This window comes from Saccostrea echinata, unplaced genomic scaffold (genome assembly GCF_033153115.1).
Source record: "Saccostrea echinata isolate AGI-Se365-2 ecotype Australia unplaced genomic scaffold, CSIRO_AGI_Sech_v1 ptg000033l, whole genome shotgun sequence".
Lineage (NCBI taxonomy): Eukaryota > Metazoa > Mollusca > Bivalvia > Ostreida > Ostreidae > Saccostrea > Saccostrea echinata.
In genome coordinates this window covers 2,690,180-2,711,882 of record NW_026889782.1, presented here as the reverse complement: position 1 = coordinate 2,711,882, position 21,703 = coordinate 2,690,180, and the positions used below count along the sequence as shown (strand labels likewise).

At 32.5% G+C, this 21,703-nt stretch overlaps 1 protein-coding gene across 1 annotated transcript; it reads right to left on the bottom strand.

The window, feature by feature from the left end:
* Positions 1 to 1,791: 1,791 nt before the first annotated feature.
* Positions 1,792 to 14,512, bottom strand: LOC133198941 (receptor-type tyrosine-protein phosphatase T-like). The gene is made up of 16 exons (XM_061334841.1): positions 14,272 to 14,512; positions 14,100 to 14,187; positions 13,722 to 13,786; positions 12,685 to 12,721; positions 11,730 to 11,827; positions 11,104 to 11,232; positions 10,374 to 10,522; positions 9,929 to 10,064; positions 8,451 to 8,597; positions 8,128 to 8,215; positions 6,523 to 6,596; positions 6,074 to 6,208; positions 5,880 to 5,999; positions 5,594 to 5,742; positions 2,058 to 2,193; positions 1,792 to 1,940 (listed from the first exon to the last, which is right to left on the bottom strand). Exons 1-16 carry the CDS (start codon positions 14,509 to 14,511, stop codon positions 1,854 to 1,856), a joined length of 1,878 nt encoding a protein of 625 aa, XP_061190825.1. The 5' UTR covers position 14,512; the 3' UTR covers positions 1,792 to 1,853.
* Positions 14,513 to 21,703: the final 7,191 nt, after the last annotated feature.

Genomic DNA, 21,703 nt, shown 5'->3' with positions numbered 1-21,703 from the left:
AGCAACACTCCGGGGTGTGGATAAGTGTACATATATACTATTGAATTTTGCCCCCTTCGCAAGTGAGATTGATTGATTGATTGTATTTTGTTTAACCTCCCTCTCGAGAATTTTTCACTCATATGGAGACGCCACCATTGCGGTGGAGAGCTGCAAATTTTGTCCTATACTCGGCACTTACGGCCATTGAGCAGTGAGGGATCTTTTTCGTGCCAGCACCTACTGCGACACGGGACCTCGGTTTATACGGTCTCATCCGAAGGACCGGCCTCCATGTCCCACAGTGGGATTCGAACCCGCGACGTAAGGATCAACTCCTTACTTCGCGACTCTAGAGCAGACGCTCTAACCACTGCGCCACGCGGGCGACTTCGCAAGTGAGAAAGTCCGATTATTGTGTACAATTAAAAAAAGGTATATTTCGCATCCAATGTCATAATTTATTCATATTCTATAAATAATAAAGAATATATTTATTCTCATTCAATTGATTTAGAATATAATTTTCTTCTGATTATATATTTTGCACAATAGAATCTTACATCTATCAAATACCATTACATTTTTTTTTTTACAAATACATATATACTGTGAAATCACTTATTTGGGGGGGTGGGGGTGGGGGTATTTTTCGTTGTTTTCGAAGTATGAAAAGTAAAATTTCAAATATATACTCATCATTTCTTTATCTAAGAAATTAAATACCTACGAAGCCATATTTTTTCTCAAACCATTTAAATTTGATCCTATGAAAATACTTGAATCTACAGTATATAATAATTCTTGTTAGTTAAACAGTTGAAAACATGCATCGTACATGACATAATCATGAAATCTTACACATTATAATAGGCTTCAGTTAAGAAATAGCAATACAACAGTCAAAACAATTTAAGATAAATCACAGAACCGTACTTTAAGCTATACTTTTATCCACATCCACCCACAAATATTCCTATATTCCAGTTCTCAGCAAAATGTCACTGAGCATTTCAGATCGACTCCTTAGATCTCTTTTTGTCCATGAATGAAGAAGTTGAAGATAACAAACAGTGATCGATCTAAAAAAAATCTACTAACAATACAAATTTGTGAACACGGCATAATAGACAGACCCCCGGAAATTCCAGAGGTGGGATCAGGTGCCAGGTGGGATAGGAGGAGTAAGCATTCCCTAATGACCGCGAATCTTATGTACTGATGAAATAGAAGGAACATTTCGTAGTCAAACATATTGTAAAAACAGGCCTAACAACTGGTATGAAACGCATCAGTCAAAATACAACCAAATGATAGGTTATACATGTATTTGCCAACAAGGTCATTATAAGACCACAAAATTTACGAAATTAAAAAATAATGTCCTACAATTTTCTTGAATTTAAATTTATTCTGTAGCAAGTATTGCATTGTTTGTGCACTTGATGTTGAGTTCACTTTTCTTTCTGCACTTCAATAGTTTTGTTTATTTTAAGTTTTGATCATGTTTACTGTTCGTTATCTTCATATAACATTCCAATTTTATTTGTAAATCGTGCAATTATGTTTTTGAATATATATATGCTTTAAAAAATAAAATCATGAATTATATATTCTTATAATGGGCAGTTAATCAAAGAATGGTAAAGATACATTAATGTTAATGTGCGTAGTACTTTTATGATCACAAATCGCGATATCATATGGATAGTGATTTCTTTTTAATGATACATATCAATATTAAAATATAAAGCAGGATTTCATTATTGCTGCTTTTATACTTCATAGAAGATCATATCAATTTATCTAAGTTCTTCCGAAGGTTTTTTTTACATGATGTAATCTACGCATTCATTAGAGAATTAAATCATAGATCACTGGTTGCTGTAAATATTTTCCTCCGTTTCCTCTTGTGCCCGGATGTAGTCCAAAACAACATTGTAAATTATCATGTACTCCTCCTACAAAAGGAAAAAAGTCATACAGAAATGTGAAACTAAGCATCATTTTTCATTGCAGAAAGTAAATACACATGTCCATAATGTACTGCATCAAATGTATGCATGTGATGTATTTACCATTGCGGAGCAGAGTTCTGGACGTCTTATCTGTAACTGACGGACAGCAGAGAAAATGTCCACCTCGCCGTCCATAGACAACTGTTGTAGTGTGTAATATACAGCACAAAATACACCACATAGGACAGCTCCATCACTGATAATAAAAAAAATATTAATATCCATAGACAACTGGTGTAGTGTGTTAAAAATAGCACATAAACAGCACATAGGACTGCTCCGTCACTGATAATAAAAATAATATTAATATCCATAGACGACTGTTGTACTGTGTTATATACAACACAAAATACACCACATAGGACTCCGTTACTGATAATAAAAATAATATTTATATCTGTAGACAACTGCTGTAGTGTGTTATATACAGCACAGAATATACCACATAGGACTGCACCGTCACTGATAATAAAAATAATATTAATATACATAGACAATTATTACAGTGTTTTATATACAGCACAGAATACACCACATAGAACTGCACCGTCACTGATAATAAAAATAATCTCAATATACATAGACAACTATTGCAGTGTGCTATATACAGCATAGAATACACCACATAGGACTGCTCCGTCACGTCACTGATAATAAAATACGTGAGAAACAACAATTTGTATTCATTACGATTTTCAAGAAACCATGGGATCATTTGGGATTTTTTTTTCCAGGTTAACCTACAAAATGATTTAAATACATTACTATTTCATCTTTAGCAATGTACATTCAGTTGTATTTCATTCATATCCTGATGGCATTAACTCAAAAGAGTACGTAATTTACAAACAGAGAGATTTTTATTGTTATAAGAACATGCGTGTTTGAATCAAGAGAAAGGCATTTGTTTTATATTTGTCAAATTATGCCATGAAAAAAAAATTTGGAAATTTGAAAAAAAAATCATATACGTACATGTATATCTTATACTCTGGTATAACTTTATATTGACATTACCGCAGTGCAGGTCAATTTATTAAAAAAAAAGACACAATTCCTCCTGAAACATAATTGAAATAATTGAAATGCTGCAACCAATAAAACCTCGTTGAAAAATGTTGGCTTTGTATTTATTATTTAATACGGAGTAAGGTGCACACTCAAATACTTTCTCAATACAAGTTCTGCGCAGGTGCGTTAAGATAGCACCCAGGTCGTGAATCGAGAAATTCACACTTCTTTGTAAACTGTAAAATGTAACATTGATATATCAGAAAAGCCACGGATAAAATTATTATTTTTATTATCCATTGTATAAAAATCATTGAGTCTTAGTCCAATACGTCATCACGTGACGTCTATAAATGGAAAATTTTGTCTTAATGAAGAATGAAAAGTTCAAAACCATCCCGGGGATAATTCTTTTCTGTTTAGAAAAATAATAAGGTGACAACATATCTGGGTAATGATAAATGCTGCTAGAATCCTACTCCCCTTCACAGAAATATATATTGCAAATTTTTGCATGAAACCTTACCGAAAGTTTTAACTTTTGAACATAAGATCGATGAATCTTCAACAATTCAAGTTAACAATACTATTCTAGCAGCACATTCCAAGAACTATTGAACACAAGCTTCCGATATCGACAGAAATTTTCGAAATAGTTTCGAAATATGCGGCGTTGTGTTGAACTTTTGCATCTCTAATGTTGTGAAAAGGCTAATTGGGATTTCAAAACACTATCTTGTAATAAGACTGCTACCCAAGAGGGCATTCTGCTCTTGGGACAGTCGGGTTCGGGGGAGTCTCAACCTGAGATTTCTATCAGATGACCACCAAACAAAATAAAGATAACAGTGATTGATGATGTTTTATTTATTTACAATGAAATGATAAAGTTTAGATGACACTGACTGGTGCTTCCAGTTCTACAAAAACAATGAAAAATATCTATGAAAAATGAGATAGATAAAAAATAAACCTATAAATGATCTTCCAAATAAATATGTAACTTTATTTCTTTATTTAGAAGTCTTAGGTAATTTTGATGGTTTTAATTTAAATCGGGATCGAAAGGTAAATATTTATTAGACCACAATTGCGCGGAATGCGAAATGTTAAATTTGGGAACTGAACATTTTAGGATTTATTTGATTTGTTCAAATAAACTAAGTACCAAAAAACGATACAAAGTGCTCAGAATACGGGAAGTGGAGCTTAACCTTGGTAAGGCTGCAGAGCAGTGGACGCTAGGAGAGCAGTCCGACGATATAGTCGAAACACGGTCTCATAAAAGTGTGAGTACATAAAAGAAACGGTCACCCAACCGTGATCTGTTAAAACGCATATTACTGGACAAGATAACAGACTTTAAACCTATCAGATAACGTTTAAGATATAAAGTTACGGAATTAAAGGCAATATGGACGACTAGTGTAAACAAAATATGCCCAAAAACGTGAGGTAAGTAAACAGTTGACTTTCAGAAATGTACTATCCATGGACTAAGTGTCGAATTTAATTTGATATCCTTAAACATAATAATAATAGGAGGACTTATTTAATGAAGAAATGAGATGATTTTGAGTTTTATCACAATCTGTCCTTATTATAGATAAAAATTATAAAAATAAATCAGCATACCTGATTCTTAAACTTTAATTTATTATGAATCACACGTGAAATTCACTGTTTAACTTCCGTTTCATATTTTTTCTTTACATGAATTCTTGTCTTGTTTCATTTTCAACCGGCGAATGTTTAATGAAAAGCTATGACGTCATAGTTAGTACGTAACCCCTGTAATGTAACTTTGATCTTTATTTATACCATCCAAAAATGTCAAGATTTAGTTTATATCTTCTTTTGTATTTTTTCATTTATTTCTAGGACTCGAAATAAATCTTTAAATATAAAGTGTAAGAAATCGTTATCTCTAAATTCACGTCATATAGCTTACTATGACGTCATATTGTCATGAAAATTAGAATATTTGGTTGTAGCCTTAACATACCAGCGTGAATCTCATAACATTTATAACTATTATGAAAGCATTTCATTCATATGATGAGGACTTCATCTTTAATAATAGTTGGTAATTCTTTTACCAACGAAGAATCTATGAATCTCTTCGAGTTCTCTTGATTAATTTCATATAATTCTATAAAGTATCAATGTTTAAATATATGTATATGCTTAGATGTAATTTCAGTATTTTGAATAAATACATGTATTACTAAGTAGATAGTTTCGGTAATTTATTGAAAAGAAATTTTTATTAATCCAGAAGAAAAATCTAACTTTCAAATGCAAGCTTGATATTTGCCTTCGCATTCCAGACAATTCTGTATTTTATTTTGATAACCTGTCGTCAAATCTTAGTTAGCCAAAATGCAACATAATTTCAGTTTCCTACTTCTGTACATTGCATGCATGTCCACAATTTCTGGTAGACAATTAGTGTAAATAAAATTGAAAAAAAACACGTGACAATATTTTTGGTTGGGTAAAATCGTGTCCTTCTCTCTGAAATATGACAAATGTTCCTACAGCTGTTTCTCACAATTAAATTTGAATTCTTGATCTATAATCACCTGCTGACTATGGTAATAGGACCCTCCGTTTCACTTTGAAGAGCAAGGGACACCAAACGCAGCATCTGAGCTATAGCCTCGGTACCTTCTGTTGTTTTTAAGCTTCCCTTTGGCTCTACAATGGACACTGAGTTTCCTTGTTCATTTGTCTGAAGAGAAAATGCCAAAGAAGTTACTTCATCAAAAGGAATAATGAAAAGTCACTTCATCAAAGAGAGTCATGGAAATTGTTCAGCATGTCATTGATTTAAAATCATATTTCTTTACTATACTATGTAATACCAACCCCATCCTGGGTAATGCTGATAGTTGTACATTTAATTTCTGTAACTTGTTCTTGCCCACAATTTACTGTGAATGGGGACACAGTCTTTACACTATTGGCAGCTGGCAGCCACTTTTTAGTCTGGAGAACACAAAAAAGATATCAGTCTGAACATTTGTAAATTATAAACTGAGAAATAGTATAACAGTACTCACCGATTCAACTTTACTGAGGGGATCCATACATATCACAACGTCTGACTCGTGATCAGTGAGCAGGCGCAGGAAGTCAACAGCGTCCTCTGGTGCGGGATAGTGTGTTATTATGAAGGCTTTATTTTTAGTGTAAGACTTAAACGAAGCAAAAAAGTCAAATAAATGCAGATAGTTTAGGAAAAACAGAGTTTTCATTGATTCAAGAGATGCGTGCTTCTTATCAAAACATTTATCCTCAAAAATATTAGTGGCAGAATAATCAACAAAAATAGTGTCATGTTTCTGCCATGTAACTATTTTGATTAATTAAGCATGTATACTGTTTGGAATCTATTTATTCTACAGCATTCATTATTTTACGAACATAGAAACTCTGATGACCTAAGAAATAATTACAACAGATAATAAATCAGTACATTTGATTCAAAGGGTTTTACAGTTTTACGTACGGGAAGTGTAACTGCATTGATGTAACTGCCACGCTTTGGTACACTTGACGACAGATAGAGGCTATACTTGTCAACTACAAAAAAAGAAAACCTCACTTTATACAACCTGACGTATCTGACTGAGACAGGGGATCAAATAATATGTACTTAATTAGGAAAAGAAAAGCAGCATATAGTCTACATATGCCGGTGAAGGGCTACAAATTTTGACCTTTACTCGGCACTCAGGGCCATTGAGCAGTGAGGGATCTTTATCGTGCCAACGTCTGACATGACACGGGCATCGGTTTTTAAGGTCTCATCCGAAACATCCGCAGCTTTCAGCTCAAAGTACCGAGCGCATGGCGAAGGAACAGTTGTTACCCATTTTTATCGACTTCGGTCAGTTGCGGCCGAGATTCGAACTCACAACCTTCGTTCACGGAGCGAGCGCTCTACCGACTTAGTTATCATGAACGGTCTTTTGAGTTTGACGTCATAAAAGAGGGACGCAAACTAAGAACATTATCTTAGTCGACTTGTGTATCAAATCGCTTGAAAATCTAACTTAAATGTAGAAGGAGTGGTGTCGTGAAAAAAAAAACCCACCGACGTGTCTATTTGTCTATTTTTTATGTATATGATAACATTTTTTTCGAAATCAGAAACAGAAAAGATTATGTATTTAAGAATAGTCCACTCGTTTATCAAAAACCGTAATTTGTAGTGTTTTGCATGAATTACTAGCAAAACATCTAATTTTCTATTTAATGTAACCATTGAAACATTATATAGTGATATCAAAACGCGGGGTCTATTTTTTAGGAGAAAAATGTTTACAGACAGACTAGTACTGACAGTAAAACAAACAGACTGACTTCTTAATGCATAGGCATTAACAAGTAGAACTGTAAACGATTATCCGACTTAAACTATTACAAGAGAAGGGTGAAGATAAACAAAATATAAAAGACAGACCCCTGGAAATTCAAGAGGTGGGATCAGGTGCCCCTGTTGACCGGTATACCAAGTGATTAGCCAAATTTATGTCTGAAATCGAATCTGCATAAGTGGTTTTGCTTGTCATCCGAATGAATTATCAATAAATTGGATAATTGATCTCTTGAACATAGGAAAGGTATCGGAAACTGTTTCTTTGGCATAATTTACAAAAGGAAATCATACAAAAATATTATATACAACATGATGTCATTGTCATTTTATCCCAAAATAAGTAAAGGACTTAATCTACATTGAACATTAAGAAGGTCAACAAATACAATATAAAAATGGATCTGACTTTGACCAATCTGATGAGGTATCAAAGAGCAGACACAATGTTCATGATCTGTGATACAAAGTATTAATTCAAACTATTGAATAGACGAGAAGTTTTAGATTCTTTTTTGTATCAATGCAAAATATTACACGTTTTGGTTGGAATAATGCAGAATATAGCCAAGGATGTGAAGTTACTTGGAAGAATCATTGTTGGTCGCTTAAATATTTGCAGTCAATGGTTCTAGCAGACTGATCAAAGAGAACCTTTATCTATACGATCAGTACATTTATATGTAGTACCCTTTGGAATTGAATTCATTAACTGACTTTATATAAATAACTCACGTGGAAGAATAGCTGTTTTACTACTGGCGCTTTGTAAAGCAAATTTGTAATCCTCTTCTTTGTAAGACGGTCGCACTCTTAGAAGTTTCTAAATGATAGAAGTTCTTTGTTTTTTTTTCTCTTAATTAAAATATTGGCATATATCGAGAACTACAGTATGTTCACACTAACAAATGAATGAAAATTGAGTAGTTTTGGGTAATTACAAAAATATACCTCTGTATTTTACAAGATCATTGTCAAGTATGTTCCATCAGATATATACAATATACAGTATCATGTTTCAAACCACTCTTTACTTAATACCCTGATTTGAAAAATACCTGGAACTCATTTCTAAGTTCACTTTCATTGGCTGGTTTATCTCGTGTCATAAGCTCGGCTTTTCTTATGAAGTCAGGTTTGGTGTGTACACATGTTGAAGCTTTGAACATGGCTTCAAGTGCCAGAAAAATAGTCATGTACTGCTCCTGAAATATTCAGAAACCAAACAACCGAATTAATGTTTGTCAAGTCCCATGATTTAGCTATTGTAATAAGGATGTCAACGAGTATCCAGTTAACTGGATACTCGATCGAACGTCCGAGTATCGAATACTAAAATCGCTACTCGGTTACTCGGATGTATATTTTTTCATATTTCCAAGTGCATATATTTATTAAAAACTTATCAAAAAATGTTATTTACATATGCACTGTCCATGTCTATACAGTAATAATCGCCACCTGGTCACCTTCACCAGTTAATACCGTTATATACAGTAATTACCCTGGTCAATCACTTGACACCCTACAGCTGTTCTCATCTCTGGTGACCCAAGTTTTGGATGGCTTTAATTATTTCTTTTCAATGTTTCAAACGTTTAATTTGATCCATCAGTTATCCTTAGATTATTTAATTAGCATACAGTAGCGAAATTGGACACACGTAGAAATACCGCTACCAATTCAAAAGTGAAGAAAAATAACCGAAGATTTAAAAAATGTTAAAAAGTCAGCTATGCATAGTAACGGGGGAAAACAACCACATATTTAAGAAATCACTGTCTAGTTTGTTGGGTATGGCAGAGGATCAACGTCAGGTGGAAACGTGGGATAATTTATGCATGACGGGTGAAGTTGTAAATACTAGTATCAAGAAATCGTCATACTTAACTTTCAGAGTTATCACAAAGAAAACATTTAGAAATGTAAAAAAAAAAATATACGACTCGCCATCACGACAACGTCCATTCCCAAAAATTTCTCTTTCGCTAGTCTAATCATTACAAATTGCGTCCTTCTCTTCCATTGATCAAATTGACTTCCTAAACAAAAATTGTAAAGCATTAATTCTGTAGCCTTTGATGTATTAATTGATCATGTCTTTTGTGTTTGTTTGATATATAAATTACCTTAAAATCGTTTTCGTTGGGCTCGATGTATATGTACATGCATAATAAACCAAAGAAAACATCAACAGGGTATACAGGTCTCTATAAAATCAAAAACTTTTACGTGTACACACTTTTCCCGAGTACCCGGGTACTCGATCGGAAAATCGTCCAAGTAACCGATTATCAAATATTGACCAATTTGACATCCACTAGTAATAACTGTTTTGTTTGAAAAGTGTGCCCTCTGGGGGTTTTATGCATGATTAAGCAGCTCTCATTTATCACAATAATCGAAAATGACATCATTTGAAAAGTTTGCAAATTTAAATATTATTCTTATTAAATGACTGCTGATGAAAATAAATTTAATACTCAAATACAATTAATATTTATCTCTAATTAAAAGCACTTAATATGTAACTCACATATGTCTGAACCATGTTCATTCTTTTTTCTCTCATTTTCTTCACATATTCCGCGACGTTGATTTTCCTGTTTGTTTTCCCCGCCTTATATAAAGCGTCTATAGCGATATAAGTACCTGTACGGCCTATCCCTGCACTGAGGTTATCAACGTATAAATAAAACAAGTTTAAGTTTAGTATGTTATTTAGTACGATATTTATTGTATCTATTCCGAAAAAGTCTAAAAAGGATTTGTCAAGCTGTGTTCCTAGCTTTATAAATGTTAGAGGAAAAGTCAGAAAATAAAAAGAAAACCATTTGTTTTGCTTTGCCTAGTAAATATTAGTTACATCTCTGTATTTTTTAAATAAATAAAATGCAGTTTAACTGAGAAATGTATTATTATTATTCTTTATTTTCAGCATGAAAATAATTAACTTGATGAAGTGTTTACAATTGATTTACCTGCAGTGAACTAATGTTGGACCACTCCTTCGTGTATCTTTAGTCCTTGTCACGTGGTCATGAAAAATTACGAGGCAAAGTGGTTCCGGTGTCCCGTGGTCTGGCCAGGCAGTATAGTGGTACTGGGTTACTATTCGAGATTTTTTTAACTGATATATAAAGAAATAAATTGTATTTTATGAGACAGCCACACTACTTTTGTTGATATGTAATATACGTGATATATCCCTCACAAAGGAACAAAATGATATTGGCACTTAAAAATGTACGCTTTTAATTAACCTGAATGCTTTCCATCAACGATTTTCATTTTGATTGTAAATATGTTTCGCGGTTCTTTTTTAACTCTGATACAGAAGAACAAAAATGCATATTTGTTCAATATAAAATGCATTTTATATATGCCTTATAAATAAGATCAGCTTCCTTCTGGCACCAAAACCCTTATTTTCAAAGTACCTGACCTTTATCCATCATAAACCATGCAATTTCTAAATCTCTACATCACAAGAAGAGTGATTAAAATAAAAACAAAATTGCACATTTGTACGACATTGGCTTTCTAGAATTTTGCAGTTTCTCAACCCTTACTTTATGAAAGAAAAATTCCAGCAAGTATTGCAACTCCCTACTGAAGAGTAAAGAAGATATTTTAGGAGCTTTAGCCCTCTAAACTTTATAATTTTAATTAATTATTTAATAAGGACCTAATTTCTTTTTTATGACTTACCTCTTTATTGGTAACTCTAAATTTTCTGATTTTATAGTAGGCATATCTTTGTTCGTCCTCCGCGCGTAAGGATATCATACCAAAAGTAATAGTTTGATGTAGATCTGGCCAATACTTGACGCATTTTGCCTGTTTAGTAAATGTTAATTTATCTTACATTTATTGATTATAAAACACTTCAATACTCATATAATTGAAAAATTGTTTTTCATTTCGAATTCTACTGCTATAGAAGATTACACTTAAGACAGTGCTACTTTTAAAGTAATGTTTGTTTGCCCTCTCCCGACTCAGGATAACAAAATTGGGTTGGTAGGTAGGAGGGATTTTTCCTCCAAAAACTTTCAATACCACTGCTGAATTTTCAAAATTTGTTAAAATGTGTTATTTATACAATTACAGTAGTTGTTGATGGGCTGAAAAAAAATCTGGAATGCATTAAAAAAAATCATTTCCTGGAGATTAAAAAAAAATGTGGGGCCTTTTTTAAGTCTGCCGGTCGGAAGAGGGCAAACAGATTTTTTTTTAAAGGTGGCACAGTATTAACATTTCTCCTGGCGAGCTCATTTTTTCGTAATTTGTCTAGATTCAGTAACTTTAAAACGAAAAAAAAAACCTCAGGTTACCTTGTTCCCTTCCTTCAGGTTGGTCAACATTATTATTTGGTTGACGCTCTCCTGCCAAATCATGGACCAGTAGTCCGTCACCGTGTTCTGACGAGGTCCTGTTACATAGAGACAAATCTGTTTGTAGGACGATATTATCTATACTTTAATTAACGTAGTCAAGCTTTAAGGTGGGTTTATGTAAAGAAGGGTTGTGAAAATCAATATTTCCATTATTCGATTGTCGATAACATAAGCGGGCGAATAGTCGATCATTCGAAACATTTCCGTAAATATATTTTGCTTATGGCGTACATTACCTCGTTTTCCAAGAACAATTAAATGATTTTTTTTTTTGGTTTTAAGAATTTGTAGACCACAAAGCATACGTAATTGACGTAATAAAAGACGTTACCTATTACATTATTAAAGATATCATTCTAGAACTAAAAGTACTGTTTTTATTTATTTATGACGTGAAGTACATATTCATTGTCTGTGCTTTATACTATTAACTTATTGTATTCCTTTTAACTTATATTAACTCATTTTATTCTTTATACCATGAACATCAAACAACACTGTAATATACCCATTGTGAACGTTATAATGTTAATTAATTATACAAACTGCAATCTTTTTTTATCCCCAAAATAAATAATTCAAAGATTGTCATGACTCAAACACGACAGATTTCTAACACAAACAAGTAACTTAAAAGAAAAAAAGTCAAGCACAAATGTAGCGTAATTTACTAATTCTCTATTAGTATATTCGAAGTAGGAGTACTCAAATTTAGTCCAAGAGATTTTTTTTAACTTTCCAAATTAGAGCAATGCTCTTTATAACATAATTCTTAATTGACTATCATTTTCGTTTTTTAAAAGTCGGTTAATTTGTTGCACAATCTACCTTTTGTTGACATCTCTAATATAAAGACAATGGACTGAAAAAAAAAAAAACAAAACATTTGTACCTTGTGCTGCGATGTACTCATTTGTCTTATTAATACCCTGAAAATTAATAAAAAAAAAAATAAATAAATATTTTCAGTAAAGAAATTACACCCTATTGGCAAAATTTTAACTAAAGATTAAAATTTGGCATAACTAGTAATGTTGTTGAAATTGCTATAATTGAATATCATTTGCAATTCATTCCGTTTCTATCTTTCGTAGGAAATAAAATCCCTAAAATGATTTTTCCACAATAAAAATACATCGATTTCTAGGTAAATCGGTAAATTTGCGTGTCGCTAAAATTCCATCTATACGATGTATTCAGGTGTGAAAAATTTTACTTGATAGAGGGACATTACAATTGAAAAGATCTGAAGATTTTTAATGCTTTAACCAGTCCATTACTGGAAATCTTCAAAATAGAGGCGCGTTTGGTCGTCTGACTGGGACAACAATGACGTAGCGGAGAATACAAAACATGCCGATCTTAATACGATTTTAAATGTGAAATGGATTTGTCATTGCATTTAAAAAAACAGAAGGACTAATTGATATGTGGGAGTGCAAAATCCCTGAATTTATCATCAATTTATAAAAATTTCCACGTTGCCGAGACTTGTACATTGTATTTACAGATGAACCGTCAACAACTTTCTGTGATAAATAAAAATTGATATCGTTGTCATTTCTACTTCTGTTGCATGTAAAGTCCACAACAATGCAGGGTCTCATTTGCAAGCTTGTAAGGCGTTTTTGTTTACATGTTGTTACGATTGTCCCAGAAATCCCGCGAAATTTGTACACTTCCTGAATTTATCACAAAAAAGCGCACTAAGAACTATAACTTTTCAAGGTTGAAATGGAAAGTATTGACAATATTTGATAAAAAGAAAATAAAACAATTTTTCAGTTTTCAAAAGAGTATCCAATGATATTGTTGACTATGAATTAAGGAGGAGACTAGAATCTGAAGATTAATTTTTTTTCTATGCCAATTATTTACTTATGTGTAAAGGCACTTAATTTAATTAAAGTTTTCTCAAATATTACTCACGTCAATAAAATTGGCGTTGATGTAGTCTGACTGACTGTTGGACAATTTAACTCTGGAATGGTCGTCTGAAAGTATTCATTTTTCCATTGTAAAAGGTAAAGCAAATAATATAATTTAATTCATTCGCGATGCCCTTTAATTTTCTTAGTATTTTCGAGAATGTCATGACATCAATGTTGCGTTTTCGTAGATAACAACAAACAAATACTTCGTATTAATAGTATGGAGCAAGGTGTCACTAAAATCATCAACATTAATGATATGGCCGGCCAGAGGCAAAAATGTTTTAGGTAGAACAGGGGAACACTGTTTATATATATTCTTTGCTAGAATTGTAATTGGTGAACTGTTATATGTATAAGTAGACGCTTTACGTACATGGAAACGTGGTCTTGAATCTGTTTTTCGGTACGTTTTCTGGTTGTTTTCCAGTGTTGCAAGGATACCTCTCGCCATATGGCATGGCCTATTCATTAAGTCAAAATACTGAAATCAATTGCAATTCTCTCTTAGATAAAAAAAAAATAGGAAAAAATATATATTACTTTACCGCATACTCCCGTTTAAAGCCATCATCTTCATTTTTCCGTTTTTCATTAATAACATTCTCCAGGTTTTCTACATTTATATCTGGAATCGTTTCTTCATTCATATAGAGATCTCCATACGGATTTTCTTCATGTGTTTTCTCATCATTGTCGATTTCATCTTCACGCTCACTATTTTTTGAGTTGATTTCACGACTCTGTTTACCTTTACTTGGTAAATGTCTTGAACCATTTTTCTCCATGAAGTGGGTTGTTTCTTCCGTGTTACTATAAATATTTGTGAAATTTGATGTTGCTTTGTTTGAAGTACCTAAATAGAAAGAATAAGTCATGCTTCTGAAATTTTGGTAAAAAGTCTAGGAAAAATGAAAAATAAAATGCATTGTTCATTTCTCACTAAAATGCATTTTCTATAATCAAATTTATATCCTTAAAATCAAATATATATCTTTATGTTTCACAAAACAAGTTTGGGCATTTAATAATGTAAGACTTACTATCCATATTAGATGTGCTCCCAGCATTTGTTTTCTGATCACTATTTTTAGCAGTGCGTGATCTGAAGTTAGAAAGGTACTTTATAAATATTTTTTCCTATACGTTTATTCCCAACATAATTTTTTTTTCTCAAAAATTCAATGAAACAAGTCTCCGCTGAAGCTTTTCTCGTCAAATGTTATAATTGCAACAAACTCTTTTGAGGCAGCGCCTTACATGCTGGTTTGATACAGATGGAACTTTGCATTCCTATCGATCAGATTTGTATCTTTAACTGCAATGTTATTTAACACAAAGTTGGTAATTTAAGACGAAAATAACCTCTTTTTGTTTGTCTTCTCATTTCAATTACAGATGTGTCTAAATATTTCTTTATAGACACCTTACAATACGAAATAGCACCTTAAAGTCTTTTCATATTTTTCTCAATATTACAATTGAAGGGCACCTATAACCCTTATCCAGAAAACAATATTTAACAACGTGGATTAACACACCAATAATGCTTGTAAATTGAGAGTTCTATTCAATGGATTGCAATATATTTAAAGAAATACCATGATATATCTGTAAATGAGACAAATGAAAATCAAACAATAGAAAGAAACTATGTTTCTTTTATTTTTGGATATTGCAGCATTTCATGACAATTATATTTTCCCAAGACTGTTACTCTTTTGCAGTTTTACTTACCGTTTGATTAAGATGACTGACAAAACTATAATTAAAAGAACAATAACAGCTGCGACTACTCCACCAATTACTGGAATTTTCGATGTATCACCACTGTCCTTTACCTAAAAATTCAAAATTATTTTAAAGTAAGGAATTTCGACGTACTGATTTTACGTAAAATAGTTCTCATTTACATTAACACTAACCTTTTCCGATTTCGGACATGATGTTGACTCGGAGCTTTTATCAGTACATACTAGGAAAAAGGGAAAATATATATTTACATTTTGCACTGCTTTTAAAATCATGATGATAGAATATCATTAACAAAATTTGATTGAAGAAACCTTAAATGACAACGTAAGTTATTCAAGCAATAGTGTTCTTTGAAAATTATCACTATTATTAGCTACCTACATTCATATTTTTTTTATATATATATTTGTGATACATTTATATTTATATTAATATATATCCATATATTTATATTTAGTATTAACTATATTTAAATTCTGAGTAAATATTGTTCCGTGAAGTATTCATTCATAATTGATAGCATATCATACTCTAAAGTATTAAGGTGCAATTTTTCTTTTTTTCCTCCTTCGCTGAGACTTATTCAATCTTAAAATCTCTTTTTAAGGATTAAAGGTTAACCAGAAATTGTTGAACATGTGAGAGAGTTAAGTGCAGTTCAAATGCTTTTTCCTGTTTCTTACTATTGACACAAAGGGATCCATGATACCCAAAAGAACAGCCTGTCATACATATACCATTGACATGGTGACATTGTGTATTGTTTACACAGTAGCCACACGTTTCATTGCACTTATCACCAAACGTTCTGTTATCACATTCTGAAAGAAAACAATTATCACGAAGAATTGAATGTTTGATTTTTGAAATTTGATTTTATTTTCAATTACACAAATACTTTCTCTTCACAAAAAGTGGGGGAAAATGAAAATAAGCTTGAGTTAAAACGTCATCATCTGTTTTAGAATTAGATAGAGAATATTGGCATCGCTTTTAAATGAGCCAACATCAAGTTAAATTCAAACTATTTTGCTTCAAAAAGACATTTAATCTTACCTTTAAAGTTCATAATAAATGTATGAAAGAAAAAAATGATTTTCAATTTCTAATATAACATGTGATCTTCAATGAATTTTTTTTATTTAGATCTTTATTTTGCCGTGCGTTAGTAAAATGATCTAATCCCTGTTTTGAGAGCTATTTCCCGGTTAACCGTTATCCAATAGATTATATTTTGTATAGGTGTAATTAAATAGGTAGATTTTGTCATAGAGAGTTAGCAAGATTCCAGTTTCTCTCGACCAAGACTATTTCCCCTGGCATCGCCTCAGAAAATAATCCTGGTCTTGAGGAACTGAGATAATAACACCTGATAAAATAAGAGTTAGAAAGTATGAAAAATATGCATTAATTAGGAATAAAAATTGCAGATAAAATATAAAATGCCTGGTGAAATCGCAGTTTAATTATAAATTGAGTTCATCTAAAGATTGTGAGCCCTTGTGATATTTATATTTATTACACATGCAAGAAAGTGTGCGAAACACATACGGAAACGTCTTGTGAAGTAACACTTAGGGTACAACTCTTTGTATTCATTACGAATTGATAATGATAACCTACCTTTGTCACAAAGTGGCCCCTTGTATCCCACAGAACATCCCTCTGCGCATGTCCCATTGATGTGCTGACACTGAGATCTACCGAAACATTTGCCACAGGTCTGACTGCACATCTCACCGTACTTTCCTCCGCTACACGCTTTAAATATAGTATTTGAATATTTTTTCAACATTCTGGATTTAACATCTGGATTATTCACCATCAGATATCTATTAAAAAGATTATTAGCTAGCTACATTACAAGAAAATTTAAAAAATATATAAACAAATATAGTAGTTATAATATATCTCACTCAAAAATTATGTATTCTCAACAAAATCGATTTTTGCTATAAATATGAAGGGTAATTGGTAAGGTAAAAAAACGGTCCATGGAACAGGTTAAAGGCATGAGATCAAAGATGGAGAAGTGTAAAGAAAAATTGGTTGAAAAGCTTGATTATACCCTTGTCATTGGTAAAATAAAATTTTTCAGTGGTTACATTTTCATCTCTTCTAAAAAAAAAATCAACGTTGTAGACCCTTTACATAAAGATTATGATTTAGTATCTTATTTTTTTTACGGGAATCCTTTCATTTCGTTCTTCAGTATTGTATAATTCATAATGATGTCAGAATGTATTCAAAAATTAACTATAATATTTCAATATTTCTTTCTTTTTTATGTTGAAAGAGCTCGGTGCTCTAAAATTAATTCACAATGCTCCGCTGAAATAAAACATGCCTTTTCACAATATATTTATGTTAATATCTCAGTATCATTTTTTTCAAGCATGTTTTTAAAGCAATGATGAAATGGGGTATCTTATTCTACATATGACTTCAAGAGTAAAGTTAGAATTGTTTTCAAATAATTGTATATGTATAAGCAATATGTACTGAGTGTATTATATAAATATAATATTCAACAACAAATACAGTACAAGTGCCTGGGAGGGACGATTTTCATTCGTTATAAACTTAATTCGTTATACCGTATATCCGGTTTTTTTCGCGTTTTGCAAATTTTGCGAAAAAGGGTAGATTTGTACAGTTTTTATTTTGTGTGAGTTATTTTTTGCGATTTAAAAGAACAAATTAAAAAAAGGTAACGTTTTTATGGCACACAATAACCGATATAATTTTTGCGTGTTTTATTTTTTGCGAATTAAAAATGATCGCAAAAAAATGCGAAAATTAGATCATCGCGAAAAAAACGGATATACGGTATATTGTATTCTAAAGCCATGAGAAATAAAATAACACCTCGCTTTAAGCGTCAACGCATTATAAGCGTCTTCGCTATAAGTATGTTTTGTTTTACATGCGCCTATGCTACTCTGCTAATTTTGCAAAAAGATGTACACTGTATATGAAAAAAGTGACAAAAAATAAGTTGCCTTCGTAACCATCAAAAATTCATTAATACCTTCTCGACAGAGCGATCCTCTGTACCCTTTAGAACATCCATCTAAACAAGTGCCGTTAATATGATGGCACTGAGATCCATTTAGACAGTTCCAACAGCTCTCATTGCAGTTTACACCATACATTCCACTGTCACATTCTTAAAGAAAAATTAACTGACACACGTGTGTTTCATTTGGCTGGAAACATGTAATTTTGCGTTTTAGAAATCTGATTCTAAATATTGATGATAAATATCTGTCAATTTTATTGAATGATTGATAGATTTTTTTAAAGCTGTGTAGGTTGTATTACCGAAACATGTCTGCAATAAAACGTAAAAATGCGAAAAAAAGATGATTGTTTTTTCAAAGAAATATTGTTTGTTGTAATACGTCCCTCTTGAGAATTTTTCACTCAAATGGAGACGCCACCACTTGCTGGTGGAGGGCTGCAAATTAAGACTTATACTCTTCACTTAGGACCATTGACCAGTGAGGGATCTTTTTCATGTCGTCACCTACTGCGGCATGGGACATCGGTTTATACGGTCTCATCTGAAGGACCGGTCTCCACGTCCCGCAGTGGGATTCGAACCCGTGTCATAAGGATGAACTCCTTACTCCGCGACTCTAAAGCAGACACTCTAACCACTGCGCCACGCGGGCGACCTAAGTAATTTTAGTAACACGGCTTGTGTATAAAGATAGGTTTATTTTACTTATGTAGATGTCAGGTTTTTTACATGTGTACCAAAAGTGAATTAATATCTGCTGAGGCTTAAAATATTGTTTCCTGATGTTTAAAGAAATACCTGTGTCACAAAGAGATCCCTTGTATCCCCTAGAACATCCTTCGTCACATGTACCATTTATATGATGACATTGTGTCTCATTTATACACTGACCACACATCCTACTACAGTTATCACCGTACATTCTACTGTCACATTCTTTCAGAAAAATATAATTGAATATAATATTGTAACATTAGAACAGATCGGAAATATAGAATGAAATATATGGAATAACGAACAGTTTTCAAGCTGAAAAGCCCATTAGACAATATAAATCAGGAGCATCAGAGGTGGGATCAGATGCCATGGAGGAGTAAGCATCCCCTGCCGACCGGTTCACACCCGCAGTGTACTCCTTGTCATGATCGGGAAATAACGGAAATATCCGTCGACAAAACAATGTGTAAATAATGGCCTAACAATTGTATGAAAAACGTTACTCAGCATTTGACTTAATGTTAGATTGTATTTGCTGACAAGGTCATTGTATCGACCATAGAACTTATGAAATGGTGACTTTAAACGAGACTGCTGATATTCTTGTTTCATCAACTTGTTTGCCAATAACCTACTTATCGTGGAAAATGGTTGTATATAACGTTGAAAAGTCGTAAGTTTTTATGTTGTTGATTTCGCTAAAATTTTCTAATTTCAAATTTTCAAAAAGTTCCTTGGAATTTTTAAGTATCCACATCTGATTTGCACAACTTCTCTAATATATTGTTGCACAGTACTCCTGAAGTTTCTCCTTCACTACTATCAATATTCTAGTGAGGAGACACCAAGAAACCATAGCTTTGTCTTTTCAAAAAATCAGTTAATGTATTAAACACTTTATTACATTCTGTAATTTATTTTTTGAATAAAAGTGATATTCTCTCACAGTATGAAAGAATACCAAATTGATATTCTGTCACAGTGTGGAAGGAAACAATAATTTCTGGCCTGTAATAAGATAGAGATAGTTACTAAACCAGTTTGATAAAACTGCCAATTTCTTCCAAATATATTGCTAAAATCCATGTATCAATGTTCTCAATTTCACAACTGCTAAGCTAAGACGTCTCAACTGTTCAACTATGACGTCACAGCCGATGACACCACTGTGTTAAAAAAGACCGAGGCAAAGGGAAAGTCAAAGGAAATGTAATAAACAAAGTCATTATTTTGTTGAGTTTTTCTTGTATCTGTATTTTTCAATATAATAAAAAATATCCTGTCCCACTCGTAAAAATAAATTCCAAATCAAACTACAAAACATTTAATATTCTCTATATACTCATTAACATATTCTTATAAATAATTGGAATTGAAGATCCTTTATAGAAGCATGGCGATGACAACCATGTATTAGAAATAATAAAATAACCAGAAAATCATTACCTTCGTTGCAAAAGGATCCCTTGTACCCTATAGAGCACCCGTCTAAGCATGTTCCATTGATGTGGTGACACTGTGTATTATTAACACAATTACCACAACTTCTATTGCAGCTGTCTCCATACATCCCGCCATCACAGACTTAAGAAAGATTTTTAGGAAAATTTATTAATGATATAAAAAAAAAAGCTTATTGGGCTTTGAAAGTCACCTGTTTGTCTTTGTTTTACAGGCTATGACAATTGAAACCCTACCTGGACCTGAAACGCCGGCCTCATGTACCAAAAAACGTACGGTTTAATGGGAATTCAATAATCATTATCACACACTTGCAGATTGTCAAATATTTTCTTGAAAATTCAAGAGTAAAGATAATTTCACTGTTTAAGTAATCATAATTAATTAAAATTTGAGGCACTTCAAGTCATCTTATTCCTTGACAGAAATTCCACAATTTATGTAGAAGCTAAATACCTATTATACTCATTCAAATATAAATATTTTTTCCGTAATTTATATGAGTAAGGAAGATTTTGTCAGACTTTGCTGATCTCTTACAATATACGACCGATTCAGTTTCAACCTTAGGTCTGAACCATATCCTTTTTATTATGCCCCCGTAATCGAAGATTCGGGGACATATGGTTTTTGCTCTATCCGTCGTCTCTCCGTCTGTCTGTCTCTTTTAATCCCAAAAACTTTGACCTTGCTCATAACTTTTGATTTGTTGGAGATATGGCTTTCATATTTCGCGTGTGTATTCCTTTTGACAAGACTTATCCTTGGGTACCATCATATTTGATCTTCTGACCTTGACCTCAGAGTTTGACCCACTTTTGCAAAATTTTACCCAATTTAACCTTGGCCATAACTTATAAACAGTTGGTGCTAGGCTTTTCATACTTCACATGCGTATTTCTTGTGACAAGACCTTCCTTTGGATACCAACAACTTTGACTCTGACCTTGACTTAGGAATTTGACCTACTTTTTGAAAACGTTAACCCTGACGATGACTTTTGAACAACTGGTGCTAGGGCT

Coding starts and splice junctions, on each gene's coding strand:
- LOC133198941 (XM_061334841.1), bottom strand. CDS start 14,511: ATGGAGAAAAATGGTTCAAGACATTTACCAAGTAAAGGTAAACAGAGT. Junction 8,598..9,928: donor TGAACATGGTTCAGACATAT/GTGAGTTACATA, acceptor TGAATATTTCAG/GAGCAGTACATGACTATTTT. Junction 2,194..5,593: donor CCTATTACCATAGTCAGCAG/GTGATTATAGAT, acceptor TTTTATTATCAG/TGATGGAGCTGTCCTATGTG.